The 12,936-nt window shown below is 48.5% G+C and overlaps 1 protein-coding gene across 4 annotated transcripts; it reads left to right on the plus strand.

Moving 5' to 3' along the window:
• The first annotated feature begins 135 nt into the window (after positions 1-135).
• LOC125726945 (histone-lysine N-methyltransferase EZH2) lies at positions 136-12,682 on the plus strand. Of its 4 annotated transcripts, none has more exons than XM_049003427.1 (20): positions 136-697; positions 4,169-4,292; positions 4,597-4,725; positions 5,432-5,551; positions 5,826-5,946; positions 6,044-6,223; positions 6,367-6,469; positions 6,923-7,086; positions 7,246-7,343; positions 7,644-7,896; positions 8,194-8,363; positions 8,545-8,639; positions 9,275-9,315; positions 9,779-9,904; positions 9,996-10,174; positions 10,365-10,460; positions 10,918-10,999; positions 11,073-11,153; positions 11,240-11,324; positions 12,317-12,682. In XM_049003427.1, exons 2-20 carry the CDS (start codon positions 4,176-4,178, stop codon positions 12,375-12,377), a joined length of 2,301 nt encoding a protein of 766 aa, XP_048859384.1. In that variant the 5' UTR covers positions 136-697; positions 4,169-4,175; the 3' UTR covers positions 12,378-12,682. The 4 variants fall into 4 exon arrangements, with proteins under 4 accessions (XP_048859384.1, XP_048859383.1, XP_048859382.1 ...); XM_049003426.1 differs by having other exon boundaries at positions 137-1,020; XM_049003425.1 differs by lacking the exon at positions 136-697 and adding an exon at positions 1,040-1,555 and having other exon boundaries at positions 4,597-4,698.
• Positions 12,683-12,936: the final 254 nt, after the last annotated feature.

A 12,936-nucleotide genomic window follows, 5' to 3' on the forward strand; every position in this document is an offset into this window, starting at 1 on the left:
AGTTGTGTTGACAATCTCTGCATTCAAGATGAGTGTGTTAGGCTCTTTAGAAATGGGTGGGGTTTAATAAACTCACTGACCTCGGACGCAGCTATAACTACAACCCGTTTATCGCTCATGTTAATTCTCTGCATACCCGAGCAACTGCCAAACGCTCGGAAACCCTTTATTCGTCAGTTAACCGATTAACCTAGCGTTTTCTGAAATAAGTTAATAAATTAATCGCCGGGCTCGTATTTAAACAGCAGTATTCCCCCCCATAACTTGCACTATTGTCTGCTCCTGTGAAAATCGGCTCTGAAATTGAAAGCAATCAGGCACACGGCGATGCGGCGAGTTTAATACATGAATTCAAAGATCGTGTAGGGGAAATGTATTGACGAAATAGCATTGCAGTTTATATCTGCATTATCTTTTTTTAAACGGTTTAATTTAGTCAGTTACTACGTGAACATTTCCATAACAGAAGAACAAAGAGAACTTCTCCACATGCCCCCCAATCTGGGGCCTCCACTGCAGCGTTGGCTTTGATTGGACAGCTCCCCGGTACAATTAGACGTATCGGAATCCACGACACTGATGAGGCTCAATGTGAGCGCCTGTGATTGGCTGGCGGGTTTGGCGCTCGCGGAGTCCCCAGTCTTTCCGAACGGAGAGGCGGATATTGACTGAGGGAGAAGGAGAAAGAAAGAAGAGAGTGAGTTGCCGAAGCGGAAACAGCGAGATGGATTAGATGGCGCTCGGAAGTTTAGCTGACAGCGGTTCACACGTCTGGTTTTGCCGCTCGTCTTTGCGGGGGTTAAAGGAGGCGTTTTGAATTGAGGACAGACCACCGCTGTGTTGGTGGCTCTTTGTAGGAGACTCGAGCGCCGGTATCCACAGGCGCGCGGAGGTGACCCCCCCCCCCTCCACACTAATCCCGAACTGCGGGAGCCTCGTTAATTGAATCCTATCTGTACCCCTTGAAGAGCGCAGGACAGGTTGGGGACAAGCAAGGAGGAGAAAGGAAAGCGGGGACAGGTGTGGTATTTCTGTCCGAATCGCCGGCAGGTTCCTGCCCCTGAGATGGGAGGGCGCGCGGCTTTAACGCGCGGCGTCTGAATCCGCGCAGCCGGGAAAGGCGCCGCGCTTGGTGCCACCGGCCGGGAAAGGCTGCACGGGACTCCGGCTGTCATCCGTCCAGAAGTATCTCCCTCGGGTCACACTGCTGCTTTTTATCTGCCTCTAACCCATGCTATTGACTTCATTGTGGAAATGTTTCTGTCTTTATTTCCCCTGTATCTGATCGCCCCGGAGTCGGGCGGCTGCTACACACCTCGTCACACCGGTACCGCACCTTTACGCGCAGTCCTCTCCGGATACCCCTCGCTAACTACATGCACTTACGTCTTAAGGTCAAAGTTTGCTCGACTTGCGGTGATGCTTCCTCAGCTTTGAAGCGGTGTCGGGTCACTTTCGCTGACTTTCTGACAATCTCTGTTAAAATAATCGTTATCCAGATTTGCGTCCCGTTGATTTATGCATTTTCTTACCTATTGTTCTGTACCAGATCGTGGTGGGTAACCAACTATTTGTTAAACATTAACAGTTTAGGTCAAATGGTGCAAGATTTACCCATTATTTTCAGTGATGTTTTTTTCCTGTGTGTACTCGTACATTAGTTTTTCTTTTCGGATTGATTCAAGCTTGGTGGTTTAATTGATCGTTATAAATAAAGTAAATCTGACTTGTTCTGCTGTATTTCAGATTCATGTAGGAACAGCTCTAAGGCATGTTATGATGTATTTAATATGTAGACAGCTGAAGCTTCATTGATTGTCCACAGGTCAGCGATGATAAAGACTGGGCTGGTTGTATCTCTAAAGTGCATTTTAACTTAGCCTCCTTAAGTTCACCTTTTATTCGAAGGAAGCCGTAAGCTAAGTAGTGTATTCGGAGGAAGACCGCGTGTGAATCAGTGCAGTGTTTTGGGGGACGGAGGCCGTCCGCCTCAGTGAATTCGATTGTCCCCCATATAAAGTGCAATTGACATCCATTCGCCGACAGGGCAATTCTTCGTGTAATGGCAGTTTTGTGTTCTTGGGAGCTCCGGTTTAAATTGCTCACAGCATCTAAATAAAGGCTCTTTAAAACACACCCGTAATGGGAATTAACAACGAACAGTACACATTTACACGAAAAACAAGGTGTTTCTGCTTATTCAGCTGTACTGCGATGTAATTGGCTCTTCATGACACACCTTCCTGTACAGACTGAACTAATACATGTTCAATGGCGGCTGCCTAGTTGACTTATTAAATAAATCAGTGCCCTTTATTCCCTCCCCCGCTATGTATATTTTAACTATACTTTAACTGTAGTATTTATGTCGTAGTATCGGAGTTTGAGGTCATATTGCAGCTCTTGTCACACTACATTTTTGTCATGGTCAAATTATTGATTGGCATACAGTGTTACAGTGCATAGTGGTTTCAGAAAACAGGATGTGGTTATTTCACACTGTCTAATCATCTTTTGCATGCTTTGAATGCAGTGCATACTTGTGCATAGCATGCATAAATGTGCACATCCATAGCCAGTCTAACCTACTTTATTGAATATGTTTGCCTCAAACTCTTGTCTAGCACTGTCATTCAGTGTAGTGCAATTCTGCTGAGCATGTTAGTGATTCTCTCTCTTTAGCAACTGTTAATGTTTAATGTGTTCTGTCTTTTGCGACTGTTTGTTTTTGTGCTTCAATAGGTAGCATAGTTAGTCTGTAATGTTGTGTCAGTGAAGTGCTATCATTGAATGTTTAAGAGAGAAATGTAGTATTTTGTCTTTCACCCCCCTCAAGCTCTCAATGGCTGAAATCTGGCTGGGTTAACTTAATACACTTAGTCAGGCTCGCTTCTTATGAATTAGTAATGTGCTGTGTAATTTAAACTACTGGCTAGCTATAGGTGTCTGAGCCTTAAATTTGGCGTTGTGACTCGCCTTCTGGCTTTTACTGAAGCGGCAGAGCAACATTTTACCGCTACGAAGAAAAAGTATCCGTGCGTTTGTTTTTAAATATAGAAATTAAGAAGGAAGGATTAGACACAAAATGAATCAAATTTCTGAATTTTCCATTTTAAATGGATAAAATTAGCTATTGTAATTATGGATAACTGGTTCAATTTTTTGACTGCCTTTCACATCCTTTGAAGGAGGACCGTATTTAAACATTTAAATTTCATTTCCATGTGAATGTGAGCTGGCCTGCCAGTGTATAATTGTGTGAACACAGTGTGTTAAATCCCAGTTTGTTTGACTGCCATCACATAACTATCTAGTAAACGTGACTAATAGACTTCCTGGAGTACAGCGGATATTTAATTTGCTGCAATTTTCTGCCACTTTGTTATGGAAATCATTCATATTTAGTTTTAAATTGGTTGTTTCCAGACCATCATTTTAAAAGAGAGTAACTGCCTGCAGATGTTTTAGCTAATTTTCTCCAGTAACAGTAATGTCACAGAGTTGAAACCTTCAAGATCCATTATGAATTTGCCTATGAGGATAAATTTCCCCCAGTGGTATACAAGGTTAATCCAATTTCAAGAGTTTAGGGTGATCTTGGTGCTCATGTTGATATGAATTGAATATCTCTGTATCCAATGCCCATAATAATTTTGTATCATTTTGGAAGGACCCCTCTTTGTCAGCCTTTGGATAACAATCCCTTTATGTGATGGGAATTATTTTATTTATTTATCAGGAAACAACCAAACAATTCTTTACAGAAAATGGAATGAAACAAGCCAGAAATGAGTGTGACTTGTATTTTAATACTAACGACGGGTCTTCCATTTAAATATAAAATCTATTTTGTTGTTTCTTCTGGGATTTATTGTATTCAGTTGTCTGTGTAGTTGATTTTATCTTTAGTCCTGAAACTCTGAACAAACCTGTTCTGTTATTTGCATCTATCTTGTGAGCTATCCTGTACATTCAGTACATATCTGGGCTCATAAAGGAAAGCATTCTTTCAGGGGGTTTTTCCCTAACCATTAGGCCACCGCTGCCCCTGCCACATCCCCATAAATGAGTTCTGCTTTGGTCTTACCTTGGCCTGCGTGTCACCCAGTTTGCGGAGTCCCTTGCAGTCCCTGCTCAGAGTCGGACTGAGGCCACGTTATCCCCACAGGGTGACCATGGGTTTGACTGGCAAGAGGTCGGAGAAAGGCCCGGTGTGCTGGAGGAGGCGCGTGAAATCGGAGTACATGCGCCTTCGACAGCTCAAGAGGTTCAGGCGAGCAGACGAGGTTAAGGTACGGCAGGGGGGCTCCCTCTGGTAACGTACTTTTTTTGTTTATTCACTGTGGTGTGCAGTGCTCATTTAATTTTCAAGTGTTCCGTTTGTCTTGGAGTGCCTCCACTTACGGCGGTGGCCTTGATTTTCAAATGGTATGAAGGGAAACCCTGCAGAGCTAATCCTTACCCCCTTAACTGCTCTGTGGCATTGTGAGGAAGCTTGGGCCGACCTCCTGTCTGGATGCTTTGATGTACCACACATGCCAAGTGGTCCAATGACTCTCCCCTCCGCCCTCTGCACTCGTGTTCCCTGTCGCACAGAGTATGTTTAACACTAACCGGCAGAAGATCGTAGAGCGCACCGACATCCTTAACCAGGAATGGAAACTGCGGCGGATCCAGCCGGTGCACATCATGACATCTGTAAGCTCCTTACGCGGGACCAGAGAGGTCAGCACCTTCTCACTCACGCTAACGCACATTGCCCACCTGCTGAACGAAGGCTCCCTCCCCCAATCAGTGCTTCGGTGGCGTATGAAGTGAAACGGCTGAATTGCATATGTAACACACTAGGATTTGACACATGCTGTTAGACAGCCGCGATGACTTAAGTAGCCATTTGGCATTTTTCTAAATCGCTTGCTGTTTGTGCATACTTTTGAATGACGTATGCTTTACAGTTGATTTAAGTAGAATCAGCAGCTTAAGCCTACAGAATGTCTTTGAATAGCCGGAACCTTAAATTATCTTAAAATATGTGCTGCTTAATCACAAAATAACGTGGTTATGTTAATTAGCACCGTCTTCCTAGCAGTCTTGGACGTTTTCTGAGGCTTTGTGTCTATGATGCTTCTCAGAGAGTGTCCTCTTATGCAAAGTTGCCTTTGGAGACTGTAGCGGGGAGACCTGTAGGTAGTGGCTGTGAGATAGATACACAAGAAAGAAAGCGAGAGAACTTTATTAATCCCTCGGGATGGTTCCCTCGGGATGGTTCCCTTGGGATGGTTCCTCCGGGAAATTCAGTTCCTAGTAGCAGCATAGCACCATACAACATACAGGTACACATAGTACAGTTATGAAATCAAGATAAAAGTGTAGGGAAATGTAATAAAATTCTGTAATGCTATGAGGTAATGCTGTGCGATCTTTGTCCCAGTGCACAGTGGACAGTGGCTTCTCGGAGTTCTCCAGACAGGTCATCCCTCTCAAGACGCTGAACGCTGTTGCCTCTGTGCCTGTAATGTACTCCTGGTCGCCCTTGCAGCAGAACTTCATGGTAGGTGATACCATTCAGCATTAAATGTGTCGTTTCTGGGTTTTGTTGGAAATGGAGAGGCAGTGTAACAGTATTTTTCAGTAAGTGAATATGGACTGGCATCTTGAAGGTTTTGTAACGCAGCACAAAAATAATTTTGACCTTTTTAAATGTAAAAATGAGCTACTGGGTTTGGGTAGAATGGTGACATCACCACACAGGGATATATATGTGTTGTTTGTCATTATTCAAAATTGTAAAAGGTTTCTGTACCTGGGGCTACATTCATGTGCAGGTTGAGGATGAGACCGTGCTGCACAACATCCCTTACATGGGAGATGAGATCCTAGACCAGGACGGCACTTTCATCGAGGAGCTCATCAAGAACTACGACGGCAAAGTCCATGGAGACCGAGGTGAGGCCTTCTGACCGTCTGTCATCCCTACAGCAGGTTGTTCTTAGAATCACCTTCTTGCAGACGAGCTCCATCTAAGCTTGTTTTTATGTGGCAGAATGCGGGTTCATCAACGACGAGATCTTTGTGGAGCTTGTCAGTGCCCTCAACCAGTATAGTGACAATGAGGATGAGGATGAAGATGAAGACCAGCACGACTACAAAATGGAGAAAGTGGACATTTGTGATGGCAAGGATGATGGAGACGATGCAAGGAAGGAACTTCTTAACTTTCAGGGTAAGAAACTGAGCTGGACCGCTGTTCAGCTCATCGCCAGAGATGGTAATAATGTACCTTCAGTCTTATTCCCCACTTCAGTTATTAGCCTGCAATGATGGACACTGAACAAAGAACCGTGTGTCTCCCTCTCCTTGTAACAGGCAGAAATCGGGAGAGCTCTAGAAAGTTTCCTTCTGACAAGATCTTTGAAGCCATCTCCTCCATGTTCCCCGACAAAGGATCCCCAGAGGAGCTCAAAGAAAAGTGAGTTCTGCAGAAGTTGATAATGGCTGATCCGTTCCAAACGGTTGATCTTTCTGAGTAACATGATTACACACAGTAATCTCGAGAACGGCCTTTTATAGAGGCAAAGGTCCATTGTTGGCGCTGCTGGGGATGTTACTCACACACAAGTAACCCACTATAGATGGGTGGAAAGTTCAGGTCCAGAGAGTACAAATCCAGACCAAGGTTTTGTTTCAGCCAACCAGGTGAGTATGAAGAGTCAGTCAGAGTATTCAGCTGGTTGGTGAGCTGTTGAGTGCTTTGGGCATGGATACTCTAAAGCATTTAGGCACAATGTTACGTTATACAAAAGTGAAGCTGGATTGGATTGGATTGAATTGAATCAAATCCAGCTGCTGTGTGAGTGTAGGGGGGTGGAGATGGTAGCTGTGGTGGTTGGGCTTCTGAAACACGCCGATGTCTGTGTCTAAGGTACAAGGAGCTGACGGAGCAGCAGCTTCCCGGGACGCTGCCCCCGGAGTGCACCCCCAACATCGACGGACCCAACGCCCGCTCCGTGCAGCGGGAGCAGAGCCTGCACTCCTTCCACACCCTCTTCTGCCGCCGCTGCTTCAAGTACGACTGCTTCCTGCACCGTGAGTCTCCGCCGCTCTGCTCTGTGCTCCCTGGACCGTCTGCATGTCCCTTCAGCCAGCTCACCTCCCCACCGCCTGCATAACCAGGCCTCCTGTAGGGGGGACATCTGTGCTGAAATCCCGGTGTGACACGTCAGAATAATTCCATTTCCTCCACAGCTTTTCACGCAACCCCGAATACGTACAAGCGTAAGAATATGGAGAACCTGGTGGACACCAAGCCTTGTGGGATCGACTGCTACATGTATCTAGTGCAGGCAAGTTGGTTAATCTCCCCAGCATGTGTGATTAATGTTAGTAGTGTGTTTTTTATTGTCTGGAAATATTTAACAGTGATAAATGTCAGTAAACTAAGGCCGAGGGACAGGGGCTGCTGTAATTCACACCCATTATTCAGAAACTCGATGGTAAACCCGATGCTGAGTCTTACCGCCCTCTGGGTATTCTGACAGCTATGGTGTCTGCTCTGCATGCATCATGGTCTTGGCTGACGGTGTCTTGCGGACTGGGGGGGGTGTGAGGCGAGGGGCTCATGAATAAACATCTCCCCTCCGCAGGATGGCATGGTGAGGGAGTGCCCGACCAGCCTGGGGGGCGAGCGAGACCGCGAGCGCGCTAAGACCCCATCTAAGCGGCCGGCGGGTCGGCGCCGAGGCCGGATCCCCAATGGGAACAGCAGGCCCAGTACCCCCACTGTCAGCGCCGAGCTCCGGGACGCTGACAGCGACCGGGAGGCCGGCGGAGACGTGACAGGGGACTGCAACGACAAGGACGACGACGACAAGAAGGACGAGACCACCAGCTCATCGGGTGAGAGCTGGGTGGCGGCTCCCTGGCCGACCAGCTGGCCCGCGGCCTCAGAGTGGCTGTGACTTGGACTCCGTTAGGCTTTGCTCGCCTGTTAGGTTTTAGTACCTGCATTGTGATGCTTTGCTATGGCGCAAATGAATATGGGGCAGATACATGTACAGACAGGGTGCTGTAATAGCAGAGACTGTAGGTGGAGTAAACTGTGTGTGTGTGTGTGTCTAAATCTGTGTGTGTGTGTCTGTGTGTGTGTGTGTGTGTGTGTGTGTGTGTGTGTGTGTCCGCCCGCCCCGACGGCAGAGGCCAACTCTCGCTGCCAGACCCCGGTGAAGCTGAAGCTGACCTCGGAGCCCCCGGAGAACGTGGACTGGAGCGGAGCAGAGGCCTCCCTCTTCCGCGTGCTCATCGGCACGTACTACGACAACTACTGCGCCATCGCCAGGCTGATCGGCACCAAGACCTGTCGCCAGGTGGGCTGTCTGAGGAACCTTCCGGATGACCTTCCAAAACATGGATGTGTGACTCGCTCTCCATCCAGGGTGACCTCTGCTCGTTCATAGCACACCTGCATTGGGGTACGGGAGGGGATGCATGGATGGATGGATTGGGCTTTAAGTGCGTGTGTGTGGCTGATCACTGTTTGTCCTCCAGGTCTATGAGTTCCGGGTAAAAGAGTCCAGTATTATTGCACGTGCCCCCACAGAAGATGTGGATACCCCCCCACGGAAGAAAAAGCGGAAACACAGGTGAGGGCTAAATGGTAAATGGACTGCATTTATATAGCGCTTTTCTACTCCTACGAGTACTCAAAGCGCTTTACATTTCATGCCTCACATTCACCCATCCACACACCGGTGGCAGAGGCTGCCATGCAAGGTGCCAACCTGCTCACCGGGAGCAATTTGGGGTTCAGTGTCTTGCTCAAGGACACTTTGATGGGGTCAGGAGGAACCAGGGCTCGAACCGGCAACCCTCCAGTTGCCGAACGAAAGCACTACCTCCTGTGCCACCATCTTCCCCACGGCTCTGCGTGATGATGGACAGCTGATCCCCCCTCCCCCTTTTCCAGTGAATGAATGAAAGTTACATTTAGATAGTTCTTTTTTACACACACATAGACCCAATGGGGAGCCACTTAAACCACCACACTGTGCAGCCCCCACCTTGGTGATGCGGGGGCAGCCATTCTGCACCAGTACACCCACCACACAGTAGCTAAGGTGGTGAAGGGGCAGGAGAGAATTCACCTGTTAGATATAGGGGGTGATTAGGAGGCCAGATCTGAAAGAGCCCCACTGTACAGTGCATGCTGGGGCTAAACAGGCTGTTGCCATCATAACTGCTTTGCTGTATAAATCTGATCTTGGTTTCTTGCACTTAGGTTGTGGGCCACTCACTGTAGAAAAATCCAACTGAAAAAAGGTTTGTTTTCCTTTTCATTCTTTTTGTTTACTATGAAAAACTCTGCATAGTCTTTAAAGTCGCCCGGGCAGTTAAAAATGGTAGCTGTTAGTTTAAGGGGTGTGTGGGTGGCTGTACCGCATTGCTGCAGTGTTGGATTGAGGTTCATTCCTGGGTGTGTTGGGGGGGGGGGGGGAGGGGTAACTGGGAGTGAGTGAGTGTAAATCCCTCTTGATCAGTGTTTCCCAATCCGGTCCCCAGGGACCCACAGACAATCCACGTTTTTGCTCCCTTCCAGCTCCCAGTACTTCAGCTTGGAGGGAGCAAAAACATGGACCGACTCCAAAGGACCGGATTTTGAATTACTGCTCCAGATTGGTGCTTCTCCTCCCAAATGCTAATGCTTCCCATCTGCTGATTGGAGGGGCAGAATTTAGCACGATCTTAAACTCTCTCTTGACTTGTCCTGTTGATGCTTCCTCAGATGGCTCCTCAAACCATGTGTACAACTACCAGCCGTGCGACCACCCACGGCAGCCCTGCGACAGCTCCTGCCCCTGTGTCATCGCTCAGAACTTCTGCGAGAAGTTCTGCCAGTGCAGCTCCGAGTGTGAGCCTGGGGCCACCGCTCGCCTTCTGTCTTCACTTTCACGTTGTTTAATCGGCCACTTCAACACTTGCGCCTCCTTGTGGTGTGGCAGGCCAGAACCGCTTCCCGGGCTGCCGCTGCAAGGCGCAGTGCAACACCAAGCAGTGCCCCTGCTATCTGGCTGTGCGCGAGTGTGACCCCGACCTGTGCCTCACCTGCGGCGCCGCAGAGCACTGGGACAGCAAGAACGTGTCCTGCAAGAACTGCAGCATCCAGCGGGGCGCAAAGAAGGTGAGCTGGGGCGGGGGGGTAGGGGGTCTGGCCTTCAGTGGGCAATTTTAGGTGTAGGAGCTTCTAAAGGCCAGTATATCCTCTATACTCGCTTTCTGTATCCTTAAGGAAAACTAGAGGAAATTCATTGTGGGTGATTGAGCCTGGGGGGCCCATGCCTTGCGTTGAGTTGCCCCCTTTTGCCCTGTAGCATTTGCTGTTGGCGCCATCTGACGTGGCCGGGTGGGGGATCTTCATCAAGGAGCCCGTGCAGAAGAACGAGTTCATCTCCGAGTACTGCGGCGAGGTGAGCTCAGCTGGCCGCCACCGCCGCCTGGTGCCCCCCCCCCCCCCCCCTCTCAGCCACCTTCCGCCTGCCTGGGGACCTCTTAGCGTCTGCGTTACTTTACATGAAACGGCAGACATTTATAAGCGCGACTGTTTGGGTTCAGTGTCCCTTTGAGTGCGCTTCCTACAGAACTGATGTTTACCTTTGCTCTGGGTTCATGACCAATAAAGTCCCATGCAGACAGATCCAGTGACACAGCAGGTATCCAGTAACTGTCTCATTTGTTTGCAGCAGTCGATTAATGTGGCAGGGGGACGTGTATCTCTAAGGCTGTTAGACCTGCAATGGGCTAATGTTTCTGCTCAACCAGCTCCTGTAGCAGCCAAACATCTGTGCCTCTCCGTCCCGCAGCCGGTCGGTGGTGGTTTGGTCTGGCTGCATTTCTGTCATCGTCTGTTTGTTTTGTATCCCACAGATAATTTCCCAAGATGAAGCTGACCGTAGAGGAAAGGTCTACGATAAATACATGTGCAGCTTCCTCTTTAATTTAAATAATGGTAAGAATTCCTTCTCTGACACTCTGGAACATTCCAGGCATCCCCTCGCCCGCTAACATTTTCCTGCCTGCAGACTTTGTCGTCGATGCCACGCGGAAGGGCAACAAGATCCGGTTCGCCAACCATTCCGTTAACCCCAACTGCTATGCAAAAGGTGAGCCGTGGTCACCGGCGGTCCGAGCGGCGAGTGGCGCGCGGGTCTGTGCCAACCCGCTCACACTGTCCCACTGTCTCTCTCAGTCATGATGGTGAACGGAGATCACAGAATAGGGATATTCGCCAAGAGAGCCATCCAGACGGGCGAGGAGCTGTTCTTTGATTACAGGTGAGGCCTGTGTCCATGTGTGCGACTTCTGCCACGGTATGAACCTCCGCGCTCTCTGGGCCCCGAAGCCGATTAAGCAGGCTGCCCCGAAGCACGCGGTGAAACTGATTGAACGATCAAAGAAAATTCAGAAATAGCTTTGGTTCAGCAAGGAGGCAGTCTTGTGAGGGCGTTCTGCTCCACTCATGGCTTGGTCACTGTGTTCTCCTGCTTGGAGTCCAAGTGTCACATATTGGCTGTGAAGTGGCTTTGCACAGCAAGAAGCTTTTCTCTGCAGCTACGCCGGAGCTGCTCATATCTCTGCTTCCCAGTCATATGATGAAGGTACTTTTCGCCTATCCCATCTCTACACGTGTAAGCGAGACTGAGCTTAGCAGTGAAGGGCAGCCACCCACGGAGCTGGGGGTTAAGGGCCTCACTCAAGGGCCCACAGACATACCAAGGCTGAATAGAGAGCACAGGCTCCTAGCTGGTGCTGGGTTTGAACCCATGACCTTCCGATCACAGGCAGTGAGGCTTACCCACTGCGCCACACGCCCCCAAATGCAGTCATGTAATCACTACTTCCATAAAGATGCACTTTAAGTGCTTAAGCAGACTGGGAACGTGGAGATAGTGTCAGGTCTGAAGCACTGAGCAGGATCCTGTTTGCCGCTAAGCGCCTGCCGGTTTTGCATTATTATTTAAATAATTCTGTGAAAGGTCATCTGATGGGAAAAAATCATTGTTTTGCAATTGTGGGCTTTTTACCCCAAATCATCCATGGAGTGAACAGCAGTATTTACATTTAATCGGATATTTGATTGGATTGGATTGATGTAATTTCAAAAGCTTCCCCTCTAATGCACACTAACAGCTATAGCTTAATCACTAACAAACTAAACGCGCTGCCTGTTGAGCATCGGCTTAAACGCATCAGTAAAAAACAAAGTGGGGCTGAGGGCTGCTGCTTGGGAAGCTGAGCCTGATTCTTCATTTCTTTGCTGCTTCAGGTACAGCCAGGCAGATGCACTCAAGTACGTCGGTATCGAAAGAGAAATGGAGATTCCATGAATCCGTCTACCTCCCAGCAAAGGCCTTGCACACTTCAGGGTGTTTTTACAGGACAACAAGGATTACAGACTGTTTGATACAATGGTAATTTGTAGGATTCTGATTTGGGTTGTAATACAAAATGAAAAGTGATCGTTTACTTTCGCTGCCTTTCACACTGTTTATAAATCCCTGCATTTTAAGATTTTTGGGAGGTGCGTGTTGGAGACGCCACAGTAATGGAATCATTCAACAAAATCTGCAATACTTGAACATTCATTCCTGTTTACAGCAACGAGGGGAAAATAAATGCTCTTCAGACTGGATTGCTGACGCTTGCTTGTTTTTACGACGGCGACTCTCCGGACGGCCTTAGGCGTGCACGCCGGCATGGTCACTCCGACTGAGGCGATACCGTACAGTCCGCCGCGTTTGAGTATTGTGGGAGCTCTACGGGGTCGGCGTGTTCGTCCTCTGCAGTTCTCGGTGCTGCTGCTGGCACCTCTGAAAGCAGACCGGATTATTTTTAACAAACGGAGGAGTAAGTGCTTTCTGAATCTAAATGTGGCATGGCAGAACA

This window comes from Brienomyrus brachyistius, unplaced genomic scaffold (assembly GCF_023856365.1).
Source record: "Brienomyrus brachyistius isolate T26 unplaced genomic scaffold, BBRACH_0.4 scaffold81, whole genome shotgun sequence".
NCBI lineage: Eukaryota > Metazoa > Chordata > Actinopteri > Osteoglossiformes > Mormyridae > Brienomyrus > Brienomyrus brachyistius.

What these genes read in the sequence shown, in the direction of transcription:
- LOC125726945 (XM_049003424.1), top strand. Translation starts at nt 1,377, where the DNA reads ATGCACTTACGTCTTAAGGTCAAAGTTTGCTCGACTTGCGGTGATGCT. An exon ending in GGAACTTCTTAACTTTCAGG is followed by an intron (nt 6,224 to 6,366) that starts GTAAGAAACTGA and finishes TCCTTGTAACAG; the next exon opens with GCAGAAATCGGGAGAGCTCT. An exon ending in CTGCCAGTGCAGCTCCGAGT is followed by an intron (nt 9,905 to 9,995) that starts GTGAGCCTGGGG and finishes GTGGTGTGGCAG; the next exon opens with GCCAGAACCGCTTCCCGGGC.